The sequence below is a fragment of the Echinops telfairi genome, unplaced genomic scaffold (assembly GCF_000313985.2).
Source record: "Echinops telfairi isolate 266 unplaced genomic scaffold, ASM31398v2 ScPeMD7_18;HRSCAF=68, whole genome shotgun sequence".
Lineage (NCBI taxonomy): Eukaryota > Metazoa > Chordata > Mammalia > Afrosoricida > Tenrecidae > Echinops > Echinops telfairi.
In genome coordinates, this window is record NW_022103915.1 from 57,295,809 (window position 1) to 57,309,330 (window position 13,522).

The window sequence follows — 13,522 nt, forward strand, 5'->3', positions numbered from 1 at the left end:
ATGAAACATACAACTTTCCTCTAGTTCCTAAATGTTTCCTCCCCGCTCCCACTATCATGATCTGAATTCTACTTGCAAGTCTGGCTAGACCAGAGGATGTACAGTGGTACAGATAGGAACTGGAAATCCAGGGAATCCAGGGCGGATGATCCCTTCAGGTCCAGTGGTGTGAGTGGTGATACTGGGAGGGTCGAGGGAGAGTGGGTTGGAAAGAGGGAACTGATTACAAGGAACTATTACGGGGGCTTAAATGGAGAGGAAATGTTTTGAGAAAAAAAAATTATAGTTTATCAAGGGATCATGAGTGGGGGTGGAGGGAGGGAAAAAAAGGAGCTGATTATTAAGGGCTCAAATATATTTAGAAAATGACGATGGCAACATATGCACAACTATGCTTGATACAACTGATGTATGGGTTGCTATAAGAGCTGTTGAAAGGCTCAAACCTACCGAGGCTGATTTAGAATGACCAAATATAGAATAATTGGAATATTATAATCATATAATGATAATCTCAATAGAATGATCTTAAAAGAGCCTTTTTAGTGAAGCAACTTAATATTTATGGATAACTTGGAAATATTTTTGAGTTCAGGAAATCCTAGGGTACCTCTAAAATTCTTGGTCTTTAGAGACCAGAAGTGAATGAATCGAGCCTGGGCTTGATATCTTTGATCTGGGTTTATGGTACCTCTTTCTCTATAGTGATTTCTAACGATTATATAAGACACTGTATATAAAGCATTTGGAATAAAGGTACAGGATAAAGGCAGCTTTCTATTTAACATACATCATATGTACACATTTTTAAGTGAAAACCATCTTAAGGATACAGGATTTGGGGAGAAAAATTTGACCACTAACACACTAGCAATACAAATTTCAATGCACCTGAATATCCCCGTGGACTAGGGATTGGCAAACTGACTCTCCAGCCAAATGTGGCTCTTTTGGTAAAATACATGTGGCTCAAGTAAAATTGAAAATAAAACTATCATAGTTTCATTCGAAGGATTTTCAGATAATGGTGATTTATTTGTAAAAGTACATTTATGGCTCTCAAATAATTTTTAAATTGTGAGGGACGGTATTGGCTCCTCCGTCTCAGAGGTTTGCCACCCCTGCTCTAAAACAATGTGCCAGATCTCAGAGGATCAGCTCTGAAAAGAAGCATGGCCAGCTATCACTCGTATCATACAAATGGAGTTTAATAAACATAACATAGACAGTTACTCAGAAGTATTTGAACATTTGAGGGGAAGGGGGGAAAATGCCCCAAATAAGACTTTTAGAGAAATAAAGGAAGAAGGCAATAGTTACATAAATTTTCAGAAATAGTTCTACATAGTCTTCTCCCAACCTCCAAACCCAAAATAATGACACAATGCTAATGTTGGAGGTTTTCTCCAGTAACTTCATCCTTTTGTTGCCAGAGACCAGTTATGAGGCCATGGCAGTAGTGGTGAAGAGGCTAATTCAAACTCGGACAATGGTAGCGAACAGAAGGGAACAGCTGTATGGATCACTAAGGTTCTTTCAAAGTGGCTCAGTTTTCCATTCTTTCTGCTGTAGTTCAAGTCTTCATAATCTTCTAGCTGGTCTTTAAATACAAACATGCTTAGTGAGAAAAATAAACACTAAAAGGATCTTTAAATCCTCATATAATACAACAGTCACCAGTAAAAAGTAATATTCTGCCACCTAATCTCAAAACCGTGTTCCAACTCTAAAACAGAAAACTTAGAAGTGACAAAAAGATGTGATGATCAACATGAGGCTCGTAAACGCTTAAGTCTGTTCACAGCTACTCCTACTTTATGTTTGGTGAATATAAATTCCATAATAATAGGTCTCAAACCATGGGGAAGTGGTATACTTATAAAGTATATTATTTCAAATATTTTCACTATCATGCAGAATCTGCATTTGAAAACTCACTTTCTTTGAAGCTTAAGGAGAACACTGATGATAAAAATTTATGACCAGAATGACTGGGATCAGTGCCTTTTTACAGTAAAAAGAAAAACCCCACAACACACCCGGAAACTGCAGGCTGAAATTCACATATGTGCAATAAACTAATAAAGTTAATTTATCATGACCCTTAAGTTTCACTGTAATTAAACTTTTTTAATCAAAGGATTTAAAATGTTAAATAACACACATTCCTCCCCTCCCCTTTGTCCAATTATAACACTGGGAAATCAGAAATTAGTCCCAAACTGATTTGCAACTACAAAATTTCTTCTTTTTGGTAATCCCTATTACTTTAACATATCAGAGGAGTTTACATAACAGGCTAGAGAACAAAAGTATGAGATAATAGATGCTTCAGTACCACCCATGTTATCTACTAGGACCACAGTGTGAGCAACAGAATGTAGATTCATGGTAGTAGTTGCTTGAATGTAAGAGTTTAGACAGAATCTTCCACAGACACAGACTTTTGCAGTATCCAAATCATGGCAAAGATGGTAAGGAATGCTTTGAGGTCCATATGGAATTCTATTGGGAGAGAAAAAAATTTTTAATGTTATTAAATTTAGAACTTCGCTTATTAGAACAAGTATTCAGATATTTATTTATAACCTAGGAACAATGAAATTAAGTTACTCTTATCATTTTGACTAATAACTCCCTGCCATCAAGTTGATTCCAACTCAGAGGGAACCTTAAAAGGACCCTGAAGGGTTAGACTTACTCCCAGAGGGCTTCCAAGACTGTAACTCCTTACCGGGGTAGAAAGCCTCTTCTGCCCCAATGAGCGGAGCAGCTAGTGGTTTTGAGCTACTGACCTTGACGGTAGTAGCTCAATGTGTATTCACACCACCACCAGAGTTCATTCTCGATTAGTAAGAATAAGAAAAATTAAAAGTAGCATACTACTTCTCATATTGTGGATCTAAGGTCTGTATCACTCCATAAAGTATCTTTCAGCATAGCTAACGAATACAATGGAAAAGTCATTTGTTCTTGAATCATCTTGCATGAGCACTGTAACATAATTTAAATGTCACATAATTCTAAAAATATGAAGGCAAGGCCTTGGTAATGGGAAAATTACTAAACTGTAGCTGTGAAGGAACTTGTTTAGGTAATTCCATGTAATCTAGGCATCAATGGTTTTGGGAGAACGTTTTGTACTGTGTGAAAAGAAATTTGAAGCACATGCTTTTCGAGCTACTAGTTTTACTTTACTGGCTGAGCAAAGTAAGCTTATATCATTGTACCTCCCTGCCTAAAACCTTTCAGTGATTGGTGAAATACAATAAAAATCAACTCAACCGGGGAGGAGGGAGGGGGGAAAATGAGCAAACGATATTGAGGGCTAAAGTGGAGAGCAAATGTTTTGAGATTGATGAGGGCAACAGGTGTACATAGGTGCTTGACTCAGTGGATTTATGTATGGACTGTGATAAAAAATGTACGAGCCCTCAATAAAATATTTTTAAAAAAATGTCGGACAGGGCAAGATATGACAAAATAACAATTTATAAACTATCAAGGGCTCATGAGGGAGGGGGGCGCGGGGAGGGAGGGGAAAAATGAGGACCTAATGCCGGGGGTTTAAGTGGAGAGAAAATGTTTTGAGAATGATGTACAAATGCGCTTTACACAATTGATGTGTGTATGGATTGTGATAAGAGTTGTATGAGCCCCTAATAAAATGATTAAAAAAAAAAACAACCTTTTGCTACCTTCTGAGACGCTAAGACCCCATCTCTTCAGACTTCCTGCCCAGTGTTCACTGCTGCCTCTGCAAATACAGCCAGACCCTAGACATTGTCTGTCTCCCATACAGTTTTGTTCTGCTGTTTCCATAGTCTCTAGCTCTGTCTGACACACAGTAGGCGCTTAGATATTTTTCAACAAATACAAATGTAGCTTTATTAAACTAGGTTAAAACTGTCAGAAAATTCAGAAAAGATACCTATCAAGCCACTGGCAGTACCAGATAGTTTTTCTGCCAAATTCAGCTCTGACAATTATTCACATCACACTTTGCTCATCTATTTTATTTCTTTCCAACTCCACATTTTCCTGTCAGATTTCAGTTGGTTTTTAATCTGACCATTTAGTCAATTTGTCCTTGTCTTTTCAAGTCCTTAAAAGATGTTATTTCAATAAATAAAATAGATATGATTATATTTTTTAAAATATTGAGTGCTAAATACAACCATAGTGTCTATGATATAGTCTTAATGCTATAAAAGAATATTTAGATACCCAAATTTGGGGGAACCACTTCACTAAATCTTAATTGTGTTTGGGCCACAAATAAAGCTGGGGAAAAGGAACGCAGTTGGCCTAAGAAAACTATGAAGAAAAAAAAGATGTTATTTCAGGGGTGGGATGGGAGTGGGAGTGGGAGGGGATAATGGAGATCAAGAAGAAAGAAAAATGTTTTGTAACTGATTGTGGTTGCAATTGTACAATACAGCTTGGTGATGGTTTTATCTGTAAGAGGTCCCATTAAATGTGTTAAAAGGATCGCAATGAATAGAAAAAAAGTGATTTCTCATTTGAACAGCTTCCAAATTTGAATAAGCATTATGTTTCTTTCATATGTAAGACCCAGAAAAGCATAAAGCCAGAGTCTCTAGAACAGTTCTCAAACTTCCTAATACCATGACCCTTTAATATAGTTCCTCATGTTGCGGTAACCCCCACAACCATAAAATTATTTTTGTTGCTACTTCATAACTGTCATTTTGCTAGTTATGAATCGGGCGACCCCTGTGAAAACTCGAGTCGTTCAACCCCCAAAGGGGTTGAGAACCACTGCTCTAGAATAAAGTGCCAAGACGCCATTTATAGTTCCTACAAATAAGTGGTGTCACCTGAATTATCAGTATCATCTCTACAGATTTCATAGCTATAGTTTTACCCATCCTGGGGATTCTAAATTAATTAGTCTGTGGGATATAAGCATCTATAAATTTTATTTAAGGTTTTTCCACAGCTAATGAGAACAGCATTCCCTTGATTTTTAAGTGCCAGCAAATTAACTTATACATCTAATATTTATTGAGACCTTTTATAAGCCAAGCACTGTCTAGGAACTTACATGCATTGTCAACTAAGAGTTAAGAATTGCCTGTTAATTAAGAATCAATGCCTTATATCTGCTGTTCTAACTAGCTACATCAATATAACCTGGGAATTTGTTAAGACCTGCATTTTCTGTGACTGTCCCCTACTCCAAACTTAGTCAAAGGGTGGTGGTGGTGGCACTAATTTGTTTTAACAAGCATTGGGTTTGTTTTTAAAAAAAATAATTTATTTTGTTAATAACATACAAAGCAAAACATGCACCAATTCAAACTTGCACATGTACAATTCAGCAACATTGATTGCATCCTTCGAGTCCTGCAACCATTCTCACACTCCTTTTCTGAGATGTTCCTTCATTAACCCAATTCATTGCCCTCTTCGGTTCCTATCTTCCTATCTATCGAGTTCCTGTTGTCCACCTGATGCCATATAAAAAAATCTTAAAAATGCATCACGTTCAAGGCAGGTATTCTTTACTACTTAAACTACATTACTGTTTGATTTTAAGATTTCAAGCAATATTTTTAAAGTTGAAAAACTACTTGGGGACAATAGTTTGAGGGGTTTATCCACCCTCTGTGGCCCCAAAAACAATCAATGAAGATTTGAAATGCTGTTCTGCATTTTGTCCCATTTCCTCAGGATTCTTCATCAGAATCTGATCAAAATATTCAGTAATGGTAGTCTGGCACTAACTCTCCTTGTCTCCAGGTAAAGGAAGTAGATAAGCATTTGGTTTAATATGTCTTGATTCTGATCTACTCTCAAGTTTGAGAATCACTGACTTAAAAAACAGCGAGTCCTTAATGATTTTTGACCCTGGTAGCATGGTGGCTGCTCATCAAGTTACTAACCACCGGCCAGCAGCAGTTTGCTCTCATCTGCCATCCCAAGGGGAAAAGATGAGGCTCCTATAAAGACTTCAAGTCTGGGTTATCGAAAGGAGCATTCTCCTATGTCCTCTACGGCCATTAGGAACTGGAATCCACTCAATGGCAGTGAATCTGGAGTATTCTGGGTTTAGTATGTGTGGTCAGTGAGCCTAGTAGCCTTAGCCTCAGATGGAAGCTTGTTAGAAAGGCAGACTTCCTACCCAGGTGGTCATAAAGTTTGAGAAGCAGGGTGTAAAGCTGTGACTCCCAATCCTGGTTAGCTGTATAGTAGAATGTCCTGGGGTGTTAAAAGCAAATCCCATTCATACCCTCCAGATATTCTGATTTAGTTTGCAGTAGGAACTGATCATCATAATTTTCAAAAAGAACTTAGCTAGTTCTAAGTGCGAAGGTTTAATGCAATTAGTCACTATTTCAGAGTAAGAGTTGTTAACCTTAGGATTGTTAGTAGGAAGGAGTGAATTTGGCTTCAGTGGATGCATAAGCATCAAGTCTAAAGCAAAATTTGGTGTATTCATGTGCACATTTTTCTGTGTTCAAAACTTTTGTCTGTTTTTTTTTTTAAAAGCTCCTTCCCACTCAAGGGAATAGCTACCAAGTCCTACTTCACGCCAAATGCTTGGTGTCCATTAGTTCACTGATGCGCATAAAAACTCTGGAAAGTGGTATTAGTATTCCTATTTCACAGATGATGAAATTGAACCGGCGAGGTTAAATAACCTACTAAAGTCATATAACACAGTAAGGGTGCACAAAGCCAAGTTTGACTCCAAAGCCCACACTCGTTTTACTAGGCCTATACTTTTATCTTTAGGGCACAGCAGAAGCACCTGGAGCACTTTTAAAAAACAGCCGGATCCCAGATCAAGTGTTCGGATTCAGTAGGTCAAGCAGCCCAAGAACTGGCACCTCTAACAAGTTCCTAAATGTTGCTAATTTTACTAGTTCATGGAATAGACTTTGAGAAACAAATCACTAGGGTCATTCAATTCATTCAAGTATTTATGGATTGCCTAATATATGCTATGAACAGGGGATGACACATTTTGGGCCCTAGGGAAATAGTGTACAACAGAAAGTTCATGCCTTAAGGATACTACATTCTAGTAGAGGAAAACCAGTAACAAACATTTTGAAAAATGTAATGCTAACAAATAAGTCCTCTTACAAAAAAATAAGACAGTGTAAAGGGTAGGAAATGAAACTCTATACAGAGGCCAAATAAGGGTTTCTGGGGTGATACTTGGGCAGAGAAGAGAGAGAGTGGGGTATTAGAATTTCTGGATGGGAAGCATTCTAACAAAGTAGAGGTAAGGAAAAGCAAGGGGTCAAAGAGGATCAGCAAGGGGTCAGAAGGTGTACACCACTGTTAAGCAATGTTAAGGACTTTGAATATTGCTTTTAATATGTTATCACCAAAGGTACTATATTTTACAACTATTAACATCTTACCTTTTTTGTAGTACGGTTCGTGCAGAAGCTTCCAATAAAGTTAGAGGTACTTGCAGTTTTATGATAGGTAGGAGTTCTGGTTTTTCAAATGTATTTCCAAAAAGATCCAAGTACTCAAGGGATAAATTTTTAAATTCACTAGGTAAAAATGGAAGCTTATTTCGAGCTGCTGACAAAGAACGCAGGTTTTTCAGCTGTCCTATCTTGAAAGGTAGTCTAATCAGTTCATTGTCGTCAAGTTTTAAGTCTGTAATTTCTCGGAGTTGGCAAAATTGCACAGGGAGTGCCTTAATTTTGTTCTTGCTGAGATCCAAACTACGAAGAGACTGCTGGAGTGTAGACTGACACAAGGTTACCCTAAAGGACTCCAAATGATTGTCACTAAGGTTAAGGTCTTGAAGGTGGATGAGGTCTCCAATTGTATCGGGAAGCATTTTTATATGGTTATGGCTCAAGTCTAATTTCCTAAGGTTTTTTAAGCAAAGCATACGCATATCAACTCGGGAAAGTCCACAATAAGATGTTTGAAGATGTTCCAGAGAATATGGGAAGTTCGTGCTTAAAGGATAATCCTTTTTGGAAGTGATGACCATCTTCGTTTTAAGTTTTTCAAAATCTGAAGTCTTGACTGGTGTGAGGGTTGAAAGGGGTGTCTCAATATCACAGCCCCGATGAGCCAGTCTTACAGCCGAAAGGAAACCCTTTAAACTGCTGGAATTAGCCTGAATAAAAATAAATCGGGCAATTGTATATTTCATTTCAGATCTGTGCATGCTCAGTCTTTCAATAAAAAATCTGCAGTTACATTCTACTGCAAAGCGATATAAGCATTTGCTACTCACATTTATTGATACTAAAATTTTTTTTAGTATTTTTATTTAACTACATTTCAATGTAATTTAATGTTTGCAAAACATTTCTTTTTGCAAAACACTGTTTGGAGTTAAGAACAATGCAAGGTTGAAAGGGGAGATAGAAAAACATTTTTTAAATGGCTCATATATTTTTAAAAATGATAATAAATGCATGCAAATACATACAGTAAAACAAAAAAATAGCAACAACAAAAGATGCATTTTACTCCACTTATTTAACATCAAACGTAGGATTTGTAACCTGTGGTTTGCTTGCAAAATAAAACTATGCCACCGCCTTATCACATACCAGAGTCTTAGAAGACCCTTAAGTCTCCATTTAGGGCACAGAAGCATACTTAGCAGTTTCCCTTCTTTTCCTGGGTATCTTCTGGAAGACATATAATCACACTTTCTCTGGAAAGATGGTTCTTGTGCCATCAGCTCTTAAGGGTTACCTACACATTTGGCTATGTGGGATACCACTATGCTCAAACAAACTTCTTTAGAGAAAATACATTAAAACAGCTGACCATGAACATTTTTAACATTTGGTTTACTGGGACATTTCTTATATACCTATCTCTATCGACACCATCAAACTGACAAGTGAACAAAACTGTACATTGTCTTTAAAAAATGACTTACTTCAAAACAACATAATTATATGCCATTATAAATGAAGCTATGTGATATATAACTACATAAAACATCATATTTAACATAATACAACATTTGAGATAGTGGATTTGAAGTAAGAGTCGCTCAGGTTGTTCAGGGTGACAATCTCTGCTGCATTGTTTGTCTTTACATTTGATATTTATTTTCTTTTTAAAAAAATCATTTTATTAGGGGCTCAAACTCTATCACAATCCATACACACATCAATTGTGTAAAGCGCATTTGTACATTCATTGCCCTCATCATTCTCAAAACATTTCCTCTCCACTTAAGCCCCCAGCATTAGGTCCTCATTTTCCCCCTCCCTCCCCGTTCCCCCTCCTTCATGAGCCCTTGATAATTTATAAATTATTACTTTGTCATATCTTGCCCTGTCCGACGTCTCCCTTCACCCACTTTTCTGCTGTCCGTCCCCCAGGGAGGAGGTCACATATAGTTCCTTATAATCAGTTCGTTATTTACTTTCTAAGAGCTTTTTGACTACTTACATTTATACTGAAGCAATGCTTTCATGAATGAAACCAATTTAGTGTGATTAATACTCAATTTATGGCCACATCAAATTGACACAAATCCATATAGATAGGTATACCACACAGAATTTCGAGATTAGAAGGCTTAGATGAAAAAGAATTTGGGTGGAGGGAGGGTAGGGTGGAAAGGGGGAACTGATTACAAGGATCTATATATAAACTCCTCCCTGGGGGATGGACAACAGAAAAGTGGGTGAAGGGAGACGTTGGACAGTGTAAGACATGACAAAATAATAATTTATAAATGATCAAGGGTTCATGGAGGTGGGAAGGAGGGAAAATGAGGAGCTGATGTCAGGGGCTTGGGTGGAGAACAGCAAATGTTTTGAGAATGATGAGGGCAATGAATGTACAAATGTGCTTTACACAATTGATGTATGTATGAATTGTGACAAGAGTTGTATGAGTCCCCAATAAAATGATAAAAAAAAGAAAAAGAATTTGGATATATATTTGTCTCGTTAAAAGAATGAAAAGTCAGCATAAATGGCAGGAGATAAACATAAATGGTTTCTGTAATTTTCATTGAGGAAATAAAAATGTGTCCAAATGACACATCTGATAAACCTAGTGTAAATACCATACCTTACTTATGCAGATATCCACAAGAGGCTCCTTTAACCGAACTGTGGCTTTCCCCTCATCCACAAATTTGGTGAAGAATTGTTCGATGTTCTCCTTTAGCTGATTAAAATAAATGGTGAAAAAAGACAAAATGTAGTGCTATTCAATAGTACCAGAAAGTGCCTGTCACTTTCCTACCCTTTGGTTTGGCTTTTGATAGATAGTTTGTTTAGCAGTTGAGTAGTTAGTGAATGTTTTTGTTCTCTGACTTGTAGCCCTTTCCCCTTCTGGGCACACCAGTGTTTGGGAAACAGCTTTGCTAAGCGGATCCTCTCCTCTCCTCCTCTAGTACTTTGCCTTTAGAATATCAGTTGATCAGTCTGGGATGGGCATACCTCACACTAGATTAGAGACTCCTGGAAAACAGGAGGTTGTCCTCATGATTCACCACTGTTTCCCCAGAGCTAGAACTGCTGTCTAAAAATATTTTAATGACTGATGTTGGCTCTGCTTTGGACCTATGACAAGATGGATGACACAGTGGCTGCAACAATAGGCACAAACCTAACAACTGTGAGGATGGTACAAGACCTGGCAAGTGTTTCATTGTTGTACAAAGGGTAGCTATGAGCAAGAACCGGTTTGATGGCACCTTAACAGCAAAAGTTACATAGCAAGAGAATGTAACCTAGTCTAGGGGCACACAGGTGATCTAAAGGTGATAAATGAAGAATTAGGTGTTAGGCAAGAGGGAAGCTGAAAGTTCAGTATGAAAGAAGGGTCCAAATGAAAACAAAAGCAGAGGAGCCTTGAGAGGTAGACCCCAAATGGTGAAAGAATTTGTAAACTGTTACATTAAAAAAAAATTTATCCTAAGAACAATGAAATCCATCGAAAATTTTAAGGTGGATAACATACAGCCCCCTGAGCTTCTTCGAAAAGAATGAACTTTGGAGGAGCCGAAAATGGGATGAGGAAAGACATTGGTGGCCAGAAGAGCCCATAAGAAACTAATCAGGTTGCCAAGGCTTCCATTTTGTTTGGATCCAAAGTTAATGCTCATGGATTCAACAGTCAATAAATCAAACAACATATTTCATTAGGCAGATGTGCTACACAAGACTTTATTAAAATGTTGAAGAACCAAAAAAAAAAAAAAAAAGAAACCAATCAGGTAAGGAATGACAGTGACTTAGCTGGGACCATAGGTGGATTGCCCAATAAGTAAGGGTTTACTTGCTAATCTGTGGCGAATAGTTTCACATGGGAAAACCTTGTGAAACCGTGCACTACAAATTAGCAAGTAAACTCAGTTTACCTTGCTTATTAGGTAAGCTGACACTGGGACAAATGGAAAGCTGGAGATTTAAGAGGTAAAGTTACAAGATTCAATTATATAGATGTGGGAGACAGGAAGGACTTTCAGGGTTCTGGATGGAGGCAACCTGGTTTCAGAGTTGCAGAACGCTGCAGAAAAGCTGTTTTAGGAGTGGCAATTAAAAGTACTGTTTAGATAATGAATTTGAAATACTGCAACACATCCAGGTGAAGTTTTTGAGGAAGGAGCAGATAAAAGTTCTGAAATTATGGAAGAGAAGTTGCCGATTTGGGAGTCATAGATGAATGGAAACTAGAGTCAGTTTAAGAGTCCCAAAGCACTCCACACTTTCAGCACTAATAACTACAAGGTCCAACACCAATACCATTTGAATTGATCCAACAAATGGTTACAAAGACCCAATTCTAGATGCCAGTTTGTTCTGTCGCTTAAAAGCTTTCAATCTAGAGTATGTTGGGTGGTGTATAAAGTCCTTTTCTCTCAAAACGTTATATAAATACATTCCATGTTCAGAGGAAAATCTTTATACTTTTACTTACAAACATTGATTCTAAATGAGAGTCTAACACTGCCTTTCCCCAATGAATATTCAGTGCGACATGTAACACTATAGTTGTATAAAACAAGTCAACAATCAGATGTAGAGCAAATCATGAATTGCCCTGTTTTATTTTCAGTCTTTACAAGGGCATTCGAATTATTTTCACAAAATAAATTAGTGCCTGACGTTATTGCTGTTGTTGTTAGGTGTCACTGGGCCGGTACAACAGAATGAAACACTGCCCGCCCTGCGACATCCTCACAGTTGTTCCCATGCTGTAGCCCACTGTTGCAGCCACTGTGTCAATCCACCTCGTGGAAGGCCTTGCTCTCTTTCGGGTCCCCTCTACCAAGCATGACGTCCTTCTTCAGGAACTCGTCTTTCCGGACAACACGTCCAAAGGGAATGATACTTGGAGATTTTATAAATCGTTGTGCTTTAAAAAATTCGACTTCAACTTTCAACTGCCAGTCGAAACGATTTACTACTACTCTGCAGATACGAAAAACCCTGACTGTAAAAAACAGTAATCAAAAGAAAAAGGCTGGTGGTGGTGCAAAAATGAAAATAAAAAAACACGAAATGTGCTCTCAAGTTTGCAAAAGACCCGAACCTCAGCCAGCGGTGGTGACGGGGCTCAAGGGCCCGCCGCTCACAAGAGCGGACGCTGGCGTGGGAAGCGCCGCGTGCCGCTGCTCAGGGGGGTCCACGTCCCCGGACACGGCCTGTCCGCCCCACGCACCTCGTAGCGGGTCCCGCGCTTGTCCTTCAGCGTGGAGACGAGCAGGCAGGCAGCGTGCGAACCGCCCACCTCGTCCCGGAACCGGGAGCGCGGCACACTTTCGGGCGCTTGCTGGCAGAGATTCAGCACGGCCCGAACGCCTTTGCCCCGGTTCCGCAGTCCCAAGGCGGGCAGATGCCGACTGACCACCTCGACCTCGCAGTGCAACTTCATCCCGCCGGACGGCGACCAGCGAGCCCGCCGCCTCGGCTTTGAAACTTCCTCTTTCCCGCCGCGCCGCGCCGCCGCCGCCGGGGTCCTCGAGCGCCGTGGCTGTCCGCGGATGCGCCTGACTGGCAGGTGCGCCTGCTGCTCGGGCGTTCTCAGCACGGTGACCTTCGAGACCCTCCAGGGTGACCCCGCTCCCATGACAACTTAGTCCTTGCTGTGGCTGTGAATCAGCAGTACGCGGATATCGTCTCCCTCAGGGTCAGCTCGCGCACCCCGAAACCGGCATTCGGCAGGGGCGCAACGTCCTGGGCCGGGTGCGCAGCGAGCCCCAGGGGTTGTTATTGTTTGGGTCGGAGGGGTCGTGGTTGACACGTGACGGGGTCGTAGAAACAACGTGTTGGACCTTTAATTTTCCAAAAAGCCAGGATATCGGGAAAATCTCATTGTTTACATAGCTTCGACCCTTACGGGTTGCCTTATTGCAAACAAACCATCGGTGGTGAGCTTTTTGATGCGTGGCTCCCCTCCAATGCAACGCCCCTCATCCCCGAGCGAAACGTGTTATGATCGTGTTTCCCTTGGCAACTCCTCGAGAGAAAATTCTTTGCTAGCGCGGTGGAGTAGCTGGGATGACTGGCTTAATGACACGTAGGACTAA

At 39.6% G+C, this 13,522-nt stretch overlaps 1 protein-coding gene across 1 annotated transcript; it reads right to left on the reverse strand.

Moving 5' to 3' along the window:
* Window positions 1-1,190: 1,190 nt before the first annotated feature.
* On the reverse strand, window positions 1,191-12,867 carry LRR1 (leucine rich repeat protein 1). The gene is made up of 4 exons (XM_004698565.4): window positions 12,655-12,867; window positions 10,054-10,152; window positions 7,401-8,122; window positions 1,191-2,505 (listed from the first exon to the last, which is right to left on the reverse strand). The coding sequence occupies exons 1-4, from the start codon at window positions 12,865-12,867 to the stop codon at window positions 2,265-2,267; spliced, it is 1,275 nt and encodes a 424-aa protein (XP_004698622.1). The 3' UTR covers window positions 1,191-2,264.
* Between the last annotated feature and the right edge of the window lie 655 nt (window positions 12,868-13,522).

Bases quoted from the DNA above. Each gene is read 5' to 3' on its own strand.
- LRR1 (XM_004698565.4), bottom strand. From the start codon at position 12,867: ATGAAGTTGCACTGCGAGGTCGAGGTGGTCAGTCGGCATCTGCCCGCC. The intron at 8,123-10,053 runs GTATGGTATTTA...ATTTTTATTCAG, and splicing joins TGGATATCTGCATAAGTAAG to GCTAATTCCAGCAGTTTAAA. The intron at 2,506-7,400 runs GTAAGATGTTAA...CTCTCCCAATAG, and splicing joins CGAACCGTACTACAAAAAAG to AATTCCATATGGACCTCAAA.